Source organism: Dendrobates tinctorius, unplaced genomic scaffold (genome assembly GCF_039654945.1).
Source record: "Dendrobates tinctorius isolate UK_male_01 unplaced genomic scaffold, ASM3965494v1 ptg000273l, whole genome shotgun sequence".
Classification (NCBI taxonomy): Eukaryota; Metazoa; Chordata; class Amphibia; order Anura; family Dendrobatidae; genus Dendrobates; species Dendrobates tinctorius.
This window is the reverse complement of record NW_027361940.1, coordinates 1,274,161-1,290,000: the sequence shown is the minus strand read 5'-3', so window position 1 is coordinate 1,290,000 and position 15,840 is coordinate 1,274,161. Positions and strand designations below refer to the sequence as shown.

At 48.3% G+C, this 15,840-nt stretch overlaps 1 protein-coding gene across 1 annotated transcript in view; it reads left to right on the top strand.

Moving 5' to 3' along the window:
• The first annotated feature begins 5,204 nt into the window (after positions 1 to 5,204).
• CCKBR (cholecystokinin B receptor) overlaps positions 5,205 to 15,840 on the top strand; it is a 96,740-nt gene continuing 86,104 nt past the window's right edge. The window contains exon 1 of the mRNA XM_073559706.1: positions 5,205 to 5,577. Within this exon, the coding sequence (XP_073415807.1) occupies positions 5,385 to 5,577 (193 nt within the window). The 5' untranslated portion in view covers positions 5,205 to 5,384. The remainder of the gene's footprint in view (positions 5,578 to 15,840) is intronic.

Here is a 15,840-nt window from a genome sequence, read left to right as displayed (position 1 = left end):
CCATGTGTATAACCTTACCTTTATCATGGTTAAACCGCATCTGCCACCTTTCGGCCACAGATGGGGGTTGTGCTCATAGCCCAACACCTTGCGGCCCTCCAAAGAAATGCCACCCCTCACCCTTACTGACCCACTGCCAAACTGATCATGCTGAAGCATGTTGCAGGCAGCAAATTGCTCTCCACGGCGTCTCCAGACTCTGTCACATCTGTCACATGTGCTCAGGGTGAACCTGCTTTCATCTGTGAAGAGCACAAGGCGCCAGTGGCAAATCTGCCAATCCTGGTGTTCTGTGGCAAATTCCAAGCGTCCTGCACAGTGTTGGGCTTTGAGCACAACCCCCATCTGTGGACGTTGGGCACTCACACCATCCTCATGGAGTCAGTTTCTAACCATTTGTGCAGACCCATGCACATTTGTGGCCTGCTGGAGGTCATTTTGCAGGGCTCTGGCGTTTTCCTCCTGTTCCTCCTTGCACAAAGGCTAAGGTAGAGGTCCTGCTGCTGGGTTGTTGCCCTCTTACGGCCCCCTCCACGTCTCCTGGTGTACTGGCCTGTCTCCTGGTAGCGCCTCCAGCCTCTGGACACTACGCTGACAGACACAGCAAACCTTCTTGCCACAGCCTGCATTGATGTGCCATCCTGGATGAGCTGAACTACCTGAGCCACTTGTGTGGGTTGTAGAGTCCGTCTCATGCTACCACGAGTGTGAAAGCACAACCAACATTCAAAAGTGACCAAAACATCAGCCAGAAAGCATTGGTACTGAGATGTGGTCTGTAGTCCCCACCTGCAGAACCACTCCTTTATTGAGGGTGTCTTGATAATTGCCAATAATTTCCATCTGTTGTCTATTCCATTTGCACAACAGCAGGTGAAATTGATTATCAATCAGTGTTGCTTCCTAAGTGGACAGTTTCATTTCACAGAAGTTTGATCTACTTGGAGTTATATTCTGTTGTTTAAGTGTTCCCTTTATTTTTTTGAGCAGTGTATAAGAAATAATGACTTGTCTATTACATGACTTAGTTCTCTTAGTACTCGTGGGTGTATGCCATCCGGACCCGGAGATTTCTCTATTGTAATCTTATTTAGCCGGTTTTGCACCTCTTCTTGGGTTAGATTGGTGACCCTTAATATCGGGTTTTCTTTGTCTCTCGGCATTTCATTTTCCACCGTGAATACCGTGGAGAAGAAGGTGTGTAATATATTCGCTTTTTCCTCGTCATCTACAACCATTCTTTCCTCACAATCTCACAATTACTGGTTACTGTAATGCCGTTGTTAATACTCGGTGATACCGCTACATGTAAAATATGTGTTACCCCGCATAGTCAATGGGGCTGCCACACTCATTTCATTGTTACCATTTTATGTACAATGTTGTATATGCGTTATGTTCCTGTAATGTAATACTGTATAAGATAGGGAAAGTAAAGTGCAGCCTTCGGACACTAGAGGGGAGGGCACCTTAGTGTTATAGTTCTCATAGCTAAGGGTAAGTGTAGTTCCTTTGGGGGCCACTAGATGGGGCATACTAGTGTGCACGGTTAGGATAGGTTATAGCTAGGTTATAGGGGGTTAAAATAGGAGGGGCTGCTGGGTGGTAAGTCAGGAGTTTTAGGAAGTTAAGTGAGACGGGGCCAAGGTGCCCAAAGTGTCCACATGGGCTATAGGCCCCGGACGGTTCGGCAGCCAAGCAATGTTAGGTAGCTGCAGCCCACATTATCCATGGCCACTGGGCATCATCGCAGTGGGCCAGTACAGGAGAAGGAAGATGTGGCGACTCATAGCTTGTGCGGACGCCTTTAGGGCGGGAGTCGGTTGGAATGAGGAGCTGAAGGAAGTTGGAGCTTCACAGGGAACAGTACAGACGGGCTGGATGCTTTAACAGAGGCAACCAAACCAGGTGGCTGATGATTTTGAGTCTGGGGCGAAACAGGCAGAAGGAATTGTCATCATGGCGAAGTTAGGCCAGGAAGGATCTGGGAAGCAGTCTAAGACGGTCCGGTCCGGACATGTGCCGCACAGAAGCGTCAACGCAGTAGGGAAAGATGAGGAAACAAGTGAATTCCATGATGTGCCATCTGTGGATGTAATGTGTGAAGTTCTAAGTAAAGAGAATGTTCAAGTTATCCTGGACTGTGTCTCCATTACTGGAGGTCACCTGGAAGAGGGACCGTCACCGCCTGGGAAGTGCCCAGGGGGACCTGAAACTGGAGACGCAGGTATGCTGAGAAATGGAATACAGTTTTCTGTGAGGGAAGGTCGGGACACAGATGCTTCAGTGTCTCTGGCCATGACTACAGTCCTGGCCTCCACTTACAGCGCTCCTCAGGTATCCACCGTTATCTCTGCTCCTCATGTCTCCGCAGAGAGGATAATGTGACTCAGGAATCTCACCCCGGCGTCCTCAGGTCCCCTGGCGCCATTACTGTCACCCATCACCTTTCATCCCCCGGCACCATTCTTGTCCCCCAGAGTCCCTCTTGTCCCCCGGCAACTCATGTCCTCTGTCACCCCTCATGCCCTCCGGTCTCCTGGCACCCCTCTCGTTACCCATCACCTCTTTTGCCCTCCAATGCCCCTATTATCCCCTGGCACCATTCCTGTCACCCATCACCTCTCCTGACCCCCGATGCAACTTATGTCCCCCAGCACCCCTCTTGTCCCCCGGCACAGCTCATGTCCCCCGGTGCCCCTTTTGTCCCCCCTGTGCCCCAGATATCCCTCTGTACCCCTCTTGTTCCCTGGAGTCCATCATGTCCAGTGGCAGATTCAGCAACACCTTCAAAGAGAAGTATCAGATGAATTCGGCATCAGATGATATGAGTCGCGGAAGCCATCTCCTGAGATGTCTCGTGTAGTGTTTGCAGCGGGCGGCATGTTTCCCACAGAACAGCACAGACTCTGCACCAACCTGTAAAGTAGGGAAACACTAATAACAAGGAGCCACTTTCTCTAGCTTTGGTGATGTGGATTGTGCTGGGAGACGTGATGGTTACTTTAGCTTTACACAAAGCGCAAATAATTGGACTCAGATTGAGAGGAAGAATACACAGAAAGAGAAAAAGGAGAAAGTGCATCATCAAGGATGGGTGATGGCAAACATTGGATTCAAGTATACGAAACTAGCAACTCAAGATCAAAAGAGAACATGCAGGAGAAATAAGAGACTCTGGAGGAAGAGAAGACAGGACAAAACACAAGATAGTAGATTCTAGAGTAACGAGATACTGGAGAAAGTCAAGGCTAGATATTTGAAACATGACTAGATATTCGGGATTTCTGGAAGATGGACCATTCAAGAGAAACACAAACGAGACGTTCTGAAGAATCATAAGACTGGATATCCTGAAGGATCTAAAGGTGGGACAATATGGGGGAAAAAACTTGATATCTTGAGGGGAATGCAAGACTGCATATCCTTTAAGAACCGAAGATGGGATGTTATTGAGGAACACCAGATTGGATACCCTGGTGAAACACAAGTCGGCACAATATGGATGGACATAAAACTGGATATTCTGAAGGAACCAAAGACAGGATGTTCTTTAGGACCAAAAGACTGAATATCCTGGAGGAACCAAAGATGGGTTGTTCTTGAGATCACAACACTGGATATCCTGGAGGAACACAAGACGGGACTATATGGAGGAACACAAGACTGAATATCCTTTAAGAACCAAAGATGTGATATTATTGAGGAACACAAGACTGGATATCCTGGAAGAACTGAAGACGGGATATTCTTGGGGAACATAAGACTGGATGTCCTGGAGGAACACAAGACGAAACAATAAAGAGGAACATAAAACTGGATATCATGGAGGAACCGAAGACAGGAAGTTCTTGAGGAACACAAGACAGGTTAATATGGAGGAACACAAGACTGGATATTCTGGAGGAACTCAAGATGGGACAATATGAAGGAACACAAAACTGGATATCCTTTAGGAACCGATGATGGGATGTTATTGAGGAACACAAGACTGGGTATCCTGGAAGAACCAAAGACGGGATGTTCTTGAGGAACACAAGACGGGATATTCTGGAGGAACCAAAGGCGGGATGTTCTTGAGGAACACAAGACTGGATATTCTGGAGGAACACAAGATGGGACAATATGAAGGAACACAAGACTGGATATCCTTTAGGAACCTAAGATGGGATGTTATTGAGGAACACAAGACTGGATGTCCTGGAGGAACACAAGATGGGTTAATAAGGAGGAACACAAGACTGGTTATCCTGGAGGAACACAAGATGGGACAGTATGGAGGAACACAAGACTGGATATCCTGGAGGAACCCAAGATGGGACAATATGGAGGAAAACAAGACTGAATATCCTTTAGGAACCTAAGATGGGATGTTATTGAGGAACAGAAGACTGGATATCCTGGAGGAACACAAGACGGGACAGTATGGAGGAACACAAGACTGGATATCCTGGAGGAACCCAAGATGGGACAATATGGAGGAACACAAGACTGGATATTCTTTAGGAACCTAAGATGGGATGTTATTGAGGACCACAAGACTGGATATCCTGGAGGAACCCAAGATGGGACAATATGGAGGAACACAAGACTGGATATCCTAGAGCAGTGGTGGGGAACCTCAGTCCCCCGAACCCTTTACAGCCTTCGATGACCTTTTATCTGGCTCATTAATTTCTTCTTGCCCTGTTAGCACACACACATGCAGTGTTCACTACTGAACACTGAAGGTTATGCAATGAAAGATTACGTCCTGACACCAGTGCCAGAGTCAGGATGCACTTTGTGGGCAGAGTTTATACGGCCCCGAAGGATGGTATAAATATCCAAATGGCCCTTGGCAGAAAAGATTCCCCACCAGTCCTAGAGGAACCGAAGATGAACCGAAGACGGGACAATATGGAAGAACACAAAACGGATCATTCCGGAATACCCAAGCTGGGACATTTTAGAGGAGCAGGAGGCAGGATGTTTTGGAGGAACACAAGATACAACTTTGTCAAGTAACAGAAGATGGAACTTTCTAGAGAAGCAATTACACTGGAAGGTACAGAGAGAGGACCACTAGGGACCCCTCAGTGCAGTGTCCTCCTGCCTGCGGCTTCTGGTGTTGTCATGTACCAGAGGCTCCTGATAGTCCGGTAAGAGCCGCCTCACTGGTGACTTTTGTGGTCCGCGGTGCCCACCTGCAGACCCCGCAGCCACCGCCGGCCGCAGCTGCCCGTCTCCGGAGGGTGCAGTTCAGCGCTCGGGCACTGGGGGGCGCTGCTGCCCGTCACGGCTCGGTGCTGGGTAGTGCGGAGCTGCGCTGCTCAGTGCTGCTGTGAGATCGCGGGCTGCACATGGCACCGGGAGCGGCACTCACTGAGCTCTGAGCGGCGGACATGGAGCCCGCACGGCTGCTGCTGCCCGGGAACCTGAGCGTCCTGCAGGAGCTGCTCTGCCGCCGCAGCCTCCTGAGCCGCCTGCACAGCTGGCACAACCTGAGCGGCAGCAGCAATGCCACCTGGAACCTGACAGCTGGCCTCAACCTCACCTGTGACCTGGCGGGCAGCAGAAGACCGCAGAGCCCTGCAGGTGAGAGGGGGTCTGCACCCGGGGCACAGGGAGGAGGCGCAGGCTGCCCGGAGAAATGCCAGCTGTCAGCGATCACCGACCACCCCGGCATCACCCCGACACCGAACGTCACCCCGACACCGGGCGTCACCCCGACACCGTACATCACCCCAACACCGGGCGTCACCCCGACACCGGGCGTCACCCCGACACCGAGCGTCACCCCGACACCGTGCGTCACCCCGACACCGGGCGTCACCCCGACACCGGGCGTCACCCCGACACCGAGCGTCACCCCGACACCATGCGTCACCCCGACACCGGGCGTCACCCCGACACCGAACGTCACCCCGACACCATGCGTCACCCCGACACCGGGCGTCACCCCGACACCGGACGCCACCCCGACACCGAGCGTCACCCCGACACCATGCGTCACCCCGATACCGAGCGTCACCCCGACACCATGCGTCACCCCGACACCGGGCTTCACCCCGACACCGGACGCCACCCCGACACCGAGCGTCACCCCGACACCATGCGTCACCCCGATACCGAGCGTCACCCCGACACCATGCGTCACCCCGACACCGGGCGTCACACCGACATCGGGCTTCACCCCGACACCGGACGTCACCCCGACACCGGGCGTCACACCGACATCGGGCATCACCCCGACACCGGACGCCACCCCGACATCGGGCGTCACCCCGACACCGGACGTCACCCCGACACCGGGCGTCAGCCTGACACTGGGCATCACCCTGTCACCGGACATCATACTCACACCGGACATCACCCTTTGACTGGGCATCAAACTGACACCGGACATCTCCCCGACACCGGATGTCACCCCAACACCGGATGTCACCCTGACACTGGGCATCACCCTGACACTGGGCATCACCCTGACACCGGGCATCACCCTGACACCGGGCATCACCTTGAAGCTAGGTATCACTCTGAAACGGGCAACATACTGACACCGGGCATCATCCCAACATCGGGCATCAGCATGACACCAGGCATCGCCCTGACACAGGACATCACACTGGTGTCTTCTGTCCTACACGGACACATCTCTATCCTAGCGTCATTTCTTCTCTCCCATCGTATCTCTTTCTATCCTCATCTCTCCTGTCATTATGTCTCCCCTCTTTCCTGACACTCGGCAACTATTACACTCGGCAGCTATTACACTCTGCAGCTATTACACTCGACAACTATTACACTCTTTAGCTATTACACTCGGCAACTATTACACTTGGCAACTATTACACTCGGCAGCTATTACACTCTTTAGCTATTACACTTGGCAACTATTACACTCGGCAGCTATTACACTCTGCAGCTATTACACTCGACAACTATTACACTCTTTAGCTATTACACTCGGCAACTATTACACTCTGCAGCTATTACACTCGGCAGCAATTACACTCGGCAACTATTACACTTGGCAACTATTACACTTGGCAACTATTACACTCGGCAACTATTACACTCGGCAGCGATTACACTCTGCAACTATTACACTCTGCAGCTATTACACTCGGCAACTATTACACTCTGCAGCTATTACACTCGACAACTATTACACTCTTTAGCTATTACACTCGGCAACTATTACACTTGGCAACTATTACACTCGGCAGCTATTACACTCTACAGCTATTACACTCGACAACTATTACACTCTTTAGCTATTACACTCGGCAACTATTACACTCTGCAGCTATTACACTCGGCAGCAATTACACTCGGCAACTATTACACTTGGCAACTATTACACTTGGCAACTATTACACTCGGCAACTATTACACTCGGCAGCGATTACACTCTGCAACTATTACACTCTGCAGCTATTACACTCGGCAACTATTACACTCTGCAGCTATTACACTCGGCAGCAATTACACTCGGCAACTATTACACTTTGCAACTATTACACTTGGCAACTATTACACTCGGCAACTATTACACTCGGCAGCGATTACACTCTGCAACTATTACACTCGGCAGCTATTACACTCGGCAGCAATTACACTCGGCAACTATTACACTTGGCAACTATTACACTCGGCAGCAATTACACTCGGCAACTATTACACTCGGCAGCGATTACACTCTGCAACTATTACACTCTGCAGCTATTACACTCTGCAACTATTATACTCTGCAGCGATTACACTCGGCAGCTATTACACTCGGCAGCGATTACACTCGGCAGCGATTACACTCGGCAGCTATTACACTTGGCAGCTATTACTCTCGGCAGCTATTACACTCGGCAACGATAACACTCTGCAGCTAGTACACTCGGCAGCTGTTACAATGGGCAACTGTTACACTCGGCAATTATTACACTCGGCAGCGATTACACTCTGCAGCTATTACACTCTGCAGCTATTACACTCTGCAGCTATTACTCTCAGCAGCTATTACACTCTGCAGCTATTACTCTCAGCAGCTATTACACTCTGCAGCTATTACTCTCAGCAGCTATTACACTCTGCAGCTATTACACTCGGCAGCTATTACACTCTGCAGCTATTACACTCGGCAACTGTTACAATGGGCAACTGTTACACTCGGCAATTATTACACTCGGCAGCGATTACACTCTGCAGCTATTACTCTCAGCAGCTATTACACTCTGCAACTATTACACTCGGCAGCTATTACACTCGGCAGCTATTACACTCTGCAGCTATTACACTCTGCAGCTATTACTCTCAGCAGCTATTACACTCTGCAGCTATTACTCTCAGCAGCTATTACACTCTGCAGCTATTACTCTCAGCAGCTATTACACTCTGCAGCTATTACACTCGGCAGCTATTACACTCTGCAGCTATTACACTCTGCAGCTATTACTCTCAGCAGCTATTACACTCTGCAGCTATTACACTCGGCAGCTATTACACTCTGCAGCTATTACACTCTGCAGCTATTACACTCTGCAGCTATTACACTCGGCAGCTATTACACTCGGCAACTATTACACTCGGCAACTATTACACTCGGCAGCAATTACACTCGGCAGCTATTACACTCGGCAGCTATTACACTCGGCAACTATTACACTCTGCAGCTATTGCATTCGGCAACTATTACACTCGGCAACTATTACACTCGGCAGCAATTACACTCGGCAACTATTACACTCGGCAGCTATTACACTTGGCAACTATTATACTCTGCAGCTATTACACTCTGCAGCTATTGCACTCGGCAACTATTACACTCGGCAGCTATTACACTCGGCAACTATTACACTCGGCAGCAATTACACTCGGCAGCTATTACACTCGGCAGCTATTACACTCGGCAGCTATTACACTCTGCAGCTATTACACTCTGCAACTATTACACTCGGCCGCTATTACACTCTGCAACTATTACACTTGGCAACTATTACACTCTGCAGCTATTACACTCTGCAGCTATTACACTCGGCAGCGATTACACTCGGCAGCTATTACACTCGGCAGCTATTACACTCGGCAGCTATTACACTCTGCAGCGATTACACTCGGCAGCTATTACACTCGGCAACTATTACACTCGGCAGCGATTACACTCGGCAGCTATTACACTCTGCAGCTATTACACTCTGCAACTATTACACTCGGCAACTATTACACTCTGCAGCTATTACACTCGGCAGCTATTACACTCTGCAGCGATTACACTCGGCAGCTATTACACTCGGCAGCTATTACACTCTGCAGCTATTACACTCTGCAGCTATTACACTCGGCAGCGATTACACTCGGCAGCGATTACACTCGGCAGCTATTACACTCGGCAACTATTACACTCGGCAGCAATTACACTCGGCAGCAATTACACTCGGCAGCAATTACACTCGGCAGCAATTACACTCGGCAGCTATTACACTCTGCAGCTATTACACTCTGCAACTATTACACTCGGCAGCTTTTACACTCTGCAACTATTACACTTGGCAACTATTACACTCTGCAGCTATTACACTCTGCAGCTATTACACTCGGCAGCGATTACACTCGGCAGCTATTACACTCGGCAGCTATTACACTCGGCAGCTATTACACTCGGCAGCTATTACACTCTGCAGCGATTACACTCTGCAGCTATTACACTCGGCAACTATTACACTCGGCAGCGATTACACTCGGCAGCGATTACACTCGGCAGCTATTACACTCTGCAGCTATTACACTCTGCAACTATTACACTCGGCAACTATTACACTCTGCAGCTATTACACTCGGCAGCTATTACACTCTGCAGCGATTACACTCTGCAGCTATTACACTCGGCAACTATTACACTCGGCAGCTATTACACTCTGCAGCTATTACACTCTGCAGCTATTACACTCGGCAGCGATTACACTCGGCAGCGATTACACTCGGCAGCGATTACACTCGGCAGCTATTACACTCGGCAACTATTACACTCGGCAGCAATTACACTCGGCAGCAATTACACTCGGCAGCAATTACACTCGGCAGCAATTACACTCGGCAGCTATTACACTCTGCAGCTATTACACTCTGCAACTATTACACTCGGCAGCTTTTACACTCTGCAACTATTACACTTGGCAACTATTACACTCTGCAGCTATTACACTCTGCAGCTATTACACTCGGCAGCGATTACACTCGGCAACTATTACACTCTGCAGCTATTACACTCGGCAGCAATTACACTCGGCAACTATTACACTTGGCAACTATTACACTTGGCAACTATTACACTCGGCAACTATTACACTCGGCAGCGATTACACTCTGCAACTATTACACTCTGCAGCTATTACACTCGGCAACTATTACACTCTGCAGCTATTACACTCGACAACTATTACACTCTTTAGCTATTACACTCGGCAACTATTACACTTGGCAACTATTACACTCGGCAGCTATTACACTCTACAGCTATTACACTCGACAACTATTACACTCTTTAGCTATTACACTCGGCAACTATTACACTCTGCAGCTATTACACTCGGCAGCAATTACACTCGGCAACTATTACACTTGGCAACTATTACACTTGGCAACTATTACACTCGGCAACTATTACACTCGGCAGCGATTACACTCTGCAACTATTACACTCTGCAGCTATTACACTCGGCAACTATTACACTCTGCAGCTATTACACTCGGCAGCAATTACACTCGGCAACTATTACACTTTGCAACTATTACACTTGGCAACTATTACACTCGGCAACTATTACACTCGGCAGCGATTACACTCTGCAACTATTACACTCGGCAGCTATTACACTCGGCAGCAATTACACTCGGCAACTATTACACTTGGCAACTATTACACTCGGCAGCAATTACACTCGGCAACTATTACACTCGGCAGCGATTACACTCTGCAACTATTACACTCTGCAGCTATTACACTCTGCAACTATTATACTCTGCAGCGATTACACTCGGCAGCTATTACACTCGGCAGCGATTACACTCGGCAGCGATTACACTCGGCAGCTATTACACTTGGCAGCTATTACTCTCGGCAGCTATTACACTCGGCAACGATAACACTCTGCAGCTAGTACACTCGGCAGCTGTTACAATGGGCAACTGTTACACTCGGCAATTATTACACTCGGCAGCGATTACACTCTGCAGCTATTACACTCTGCAGCTATTACACTCTGCAGCTATTACTCTCAGCAGCTATTACACTCTGCAGCTATTACTCTCAGCAGCTATTACACTCTGCAGCTATTACTCTCAGCAGCTATTACACTCTGCAGCTATTACACTCGGCAGCTATTACACTCTGCAGCTATTACACTCGGCAACTGTTACAATGGGCAACTGTTACACTCGGCAATTATTACACTCGGCAGCGATTACACTCTGCAGCTATTACTCTCAGCAGCTATTACACTCTGCAACTATTACACTCGGCAGCTATTACACTCGGCAGCTATTACACTCTGCAGCTATTACACTCTGCAGCTATTACTCTCAGCAGCTATTACACTCTGCAGCTATTACTCTCAGCAGCTATTACACTCTGCAGCTATTACTCTCAGCAGCTATTACACTCTGCAGCTATTACACTCGGCAGCTATTACACTCTGCAGCTATTACACTCTGCAGCTATTACTCTCAGCAGCTATTACACTCTGCAGCTATTACACTCGGCAGCTATTACACTCTGCAGCTATTACACTCTGCAGCTATTACACTCTGCAGCTATTACACTCGGCAGCTATTACACTCGGCAACTATTACACTCGGCAACTATTACACTCGGCAGCAATTACACTCGGCAGCTATTACACTCGGCAGCTATTACACTCGGCAACTATTACACTCTGCAGCTATTGCATTCGGCAACTATTACACTCGGCAACTATTACACTCGGCAGCAATTACACTCGGCAACTATTACACTCGGCAGCTATTACACTTGGCAACTATTATACTCTGCAGCTATTACACTCTGCAGCTATTGCACTCGGCAACTATTACACTCGGCAGCTATTACACTCGGCAACTATTACACTCGGCAGCAATTACACTCGGCAGCTATTACACTTGGCAGCTATTACACTCGGCAGCTATTACACTCTGCAGCTATTACACTCTGCAACTATTACACTCGGCCGCTATTACACTCTGCAACTATTACACTTGGCAACTATTACACTCTGCAGCTATTACACTCTGCAGCTATTACACTCGGCAGCGATTACACTCGGCAGCTATTACACTCGGCAGCTATTACACTCGGCAGCTATTACACTCTGCAGCGATTACACTCGGCAGCTATTACACTCGGCAACTATTACACTCGGCAGCGATTACACTCGGCAGCTATTACACTCTGCAGCTATTACACTCTGCAACTATTACACTCGGCAACTATTACACTCTGCAGCTATTACACTCGGCAGCTATTACACTCTGCAGCGATTACACTCGGCAGCTATTACACTCGGCAGCTATTACACTCTGCAGCTATTACACTCTGCAGCTATTACACTCGGCAGCGATTACACTCGGCAGCGATTACACTCGGCAGCGATTACACTCGGCAGCTATTACACTCGGCAACTATTACACTCGGCAGCAATTACACTCGGCAGCAATTACACTCGGCAGCAATTACACTCGGCAGCAATTACACTCGGCAGCAATTACACTCGGCAGCTATTACACTCTGCAGCTATTACACTCTGCAACTATTACACTCGGCAGCTTTTACACTCTGCAACTATTACACTTGGCAACTATTACACTCTGCAGCTATTACACTCTGCAGCTATTACACTCGGCAGCGATTACACTCGGCAGCTATTACACTCGGCAGCTATTACACTCGGCAGCTATTACACTCGGCAGCTATTACACTCTGCAGCGATTACACTCTGCAGCTATTACACTCGGCAACTATTACACTCGGCAGCGATTACACTCGGCAGCGATTACACTCGGCAGCTATTACACTCTGCAGCTATTACACTCTGCAACTATTACACTCGGCAACTATTACACTCTGCAGCTATTACACTCGGCAGCTATTACACTCTGCAGCGATTACACTCTGCAGCTATTACACTCGGCAACTATTACACTCGGCAGCTATTACACTCTGCAGCTATTACACTCTGCAGCTATTACACTCGGCAGCGATTACACTCGGCAGCGATTACACTCGGCAGCGATTACACTCGGCAGCTATTACACTCGGCAACTATTACACTCGGCAGCAATTACACTCGGCAGCAATTACACTCGGCAGCAATTACACTCGGCAGCAATTACACTCGGCAGCTATTACACTCTGCAGCTATTACACTCTGCAACTATTACACTCGGCAGCTTTTACACTCTGCAACTATTACACTTGGCAACTATTACACTCTGCAGCTATTACACTCTGCAGCTATTACACTCGGCAGCGATTACACTCGGCAGCTATTACACTCGGCAGCTATTACACTCGGCAGCTATTACACTCGGCAGCTATTACACTCTGCAGCGATTACACTCTGCAGCTATTACACTCGGCAACTATTACACTCGGCAGCGATTACACTCGGCAGCGATTACACTCGGCAGCTATTACACTCTGCAGCTATTACACTCTGCAACTATTACACTCGGCAACTATTACACTCTGCAGCTATTACACTCGGCAGCTATTACACTCTGCAGCGATTACACTCTGCAGCTATTACACTCGGCAACTATTACACTCGGCAGCGATTACACTCGGCAGCGATTACACTCGGCAGCTATTACACTCTGCAGCTATTACACTCTGCAACTATTACACTCGGCAACTATTACACTCTGCAGCTATTACACTCGGCAGCTATTACACTCTGCAGCGATTACACTCGGCAGCTATTACACTCGGCAACTATTACACTCTGCAGCTATTACACTCTGCAGCTATTACACTCGGCAGCGATTACACTCGGCAGCTATTACACTCGGCAGCTATTACACTCGGCAGCTATTACACTCTGCAGCGATTACACTCGGCAGCTATTACACTCGGCAACTATTACACTCGGCAACTATTACACTCGGCAGCAATTACACTCGGCAGCTATTACACTCGGCAGCTATTACACTCGGCAACTATTACACTCTGCAGCTATTACACTCTGCAGCTATTGCATTCGGCAACTATTACACTCGGCAACTATTACACTCGGCAGCAATTACACTCGGCAACTATTACACTCGGCAGCTATTACACTTGGCAACTATTATACTCTGCAGCTATTACACTCTGCAGCTATTGCACTCGGCAACTATTACACTCGGCAGCTATTACACTCGGCAACTATTACACTCGGCAGCAATTACACTCGGCAGCTATTACACTCGGCAGCTATTACACTCTGCAGCTATTACACTCTGCAACTATTACACTCGGCAGCTATTACACTCTGCAACTATTACACTTGGCAACTATTACACTCTGCAGCTATTACACTCTGCAGCTATTACACTCGGCAGCGATTACACTCGGCAGCTATTACACTCGGCAGCTATTACACTCGGCAGCTATTACACTCTGCAGCGATTACACTCGGCAGCTATTACACTCGGCAACTATTACACTCGGCAACTATTACACTCGGCAGCGATTACACTCGGCAGCGATTACACTCGGCAGCTATTACACTCGGCAGCTATTACACTCTGCAGCTATTACACTCTGCAACTATTACACTCGGCAACTATTACACTCTGCAGCTATTACACTCGGCAGCGATTACACTCGGCAGCGATTACACTCGGCAGCTATTACACTCGGCAACTATTACACTCTGCAGCTATTACACTCTGCAGCTATTACACTCGGCAGCTATTACACTCGGCAGCTATTACACTCGGCAGCGATTACACTCGGCAGCGATTACACTCTGCAGCGATTACACTCTGCAGCTATTACACTCGGCAACTATTACACTCGGCAGCGATTACACTCGGCAGCTATTACACTCGGCAGCTATTACACTCGGCAGCTATTACACTCTGCAGCTATTACACTCTGCAGCTATTACACTCGGCAACTATTACACTCTGCAGCTATTACACTCTGCAGCTATTACACTCTGCAGCTATTACACTCTGCAGCTATTACACTCGGCAGCTATTACACTCTGCAGCGATTACACTCTGCAGCTATTACACTCGGCAGCTATTACACTCTGCAGCGATTACACTCGGCAGCTATTACACTCGGCAACTATTACACTCTGCAGCTATTACACTCGGCAGCGATTACACTCGGCAGCTATTACACTCGGCAGCTATTACACTCGGCAACTATTACACTCTGTAGCTATTGAACTCGGCAACTATTACACTCTGCAGCTATTACACTCAGCAGCTATTACTCTCGGCAGCTATTACACTCGGCAGCTATTACACTCGGCAGCTGAAACTTTTATACTTAGTGCCACTCTTCCTCTGTGTCTTTGTTGTTGTAACATGATATACTTGTTTTTGCTGTAGCTTATTATACTCAATGTAACTTATTATAACCTGTTATATTAACTGCCACTGTATCCTCTTGTATTCAGTGTGACTATATATCATGCTATACTGATGAAGCATCTTTTACATTGTGCTGATGTAATCTGTTATACTAGCTGGTTATACTTATTGTTGCTATAACCTGATATAGTCATTGTCTCTATAACCTGATGTACTTAATGTTGCTGTAACTTGGTATTTATAGCGCTATTCTGATGTACCTAGTGCTGCGGTAACCTGTTA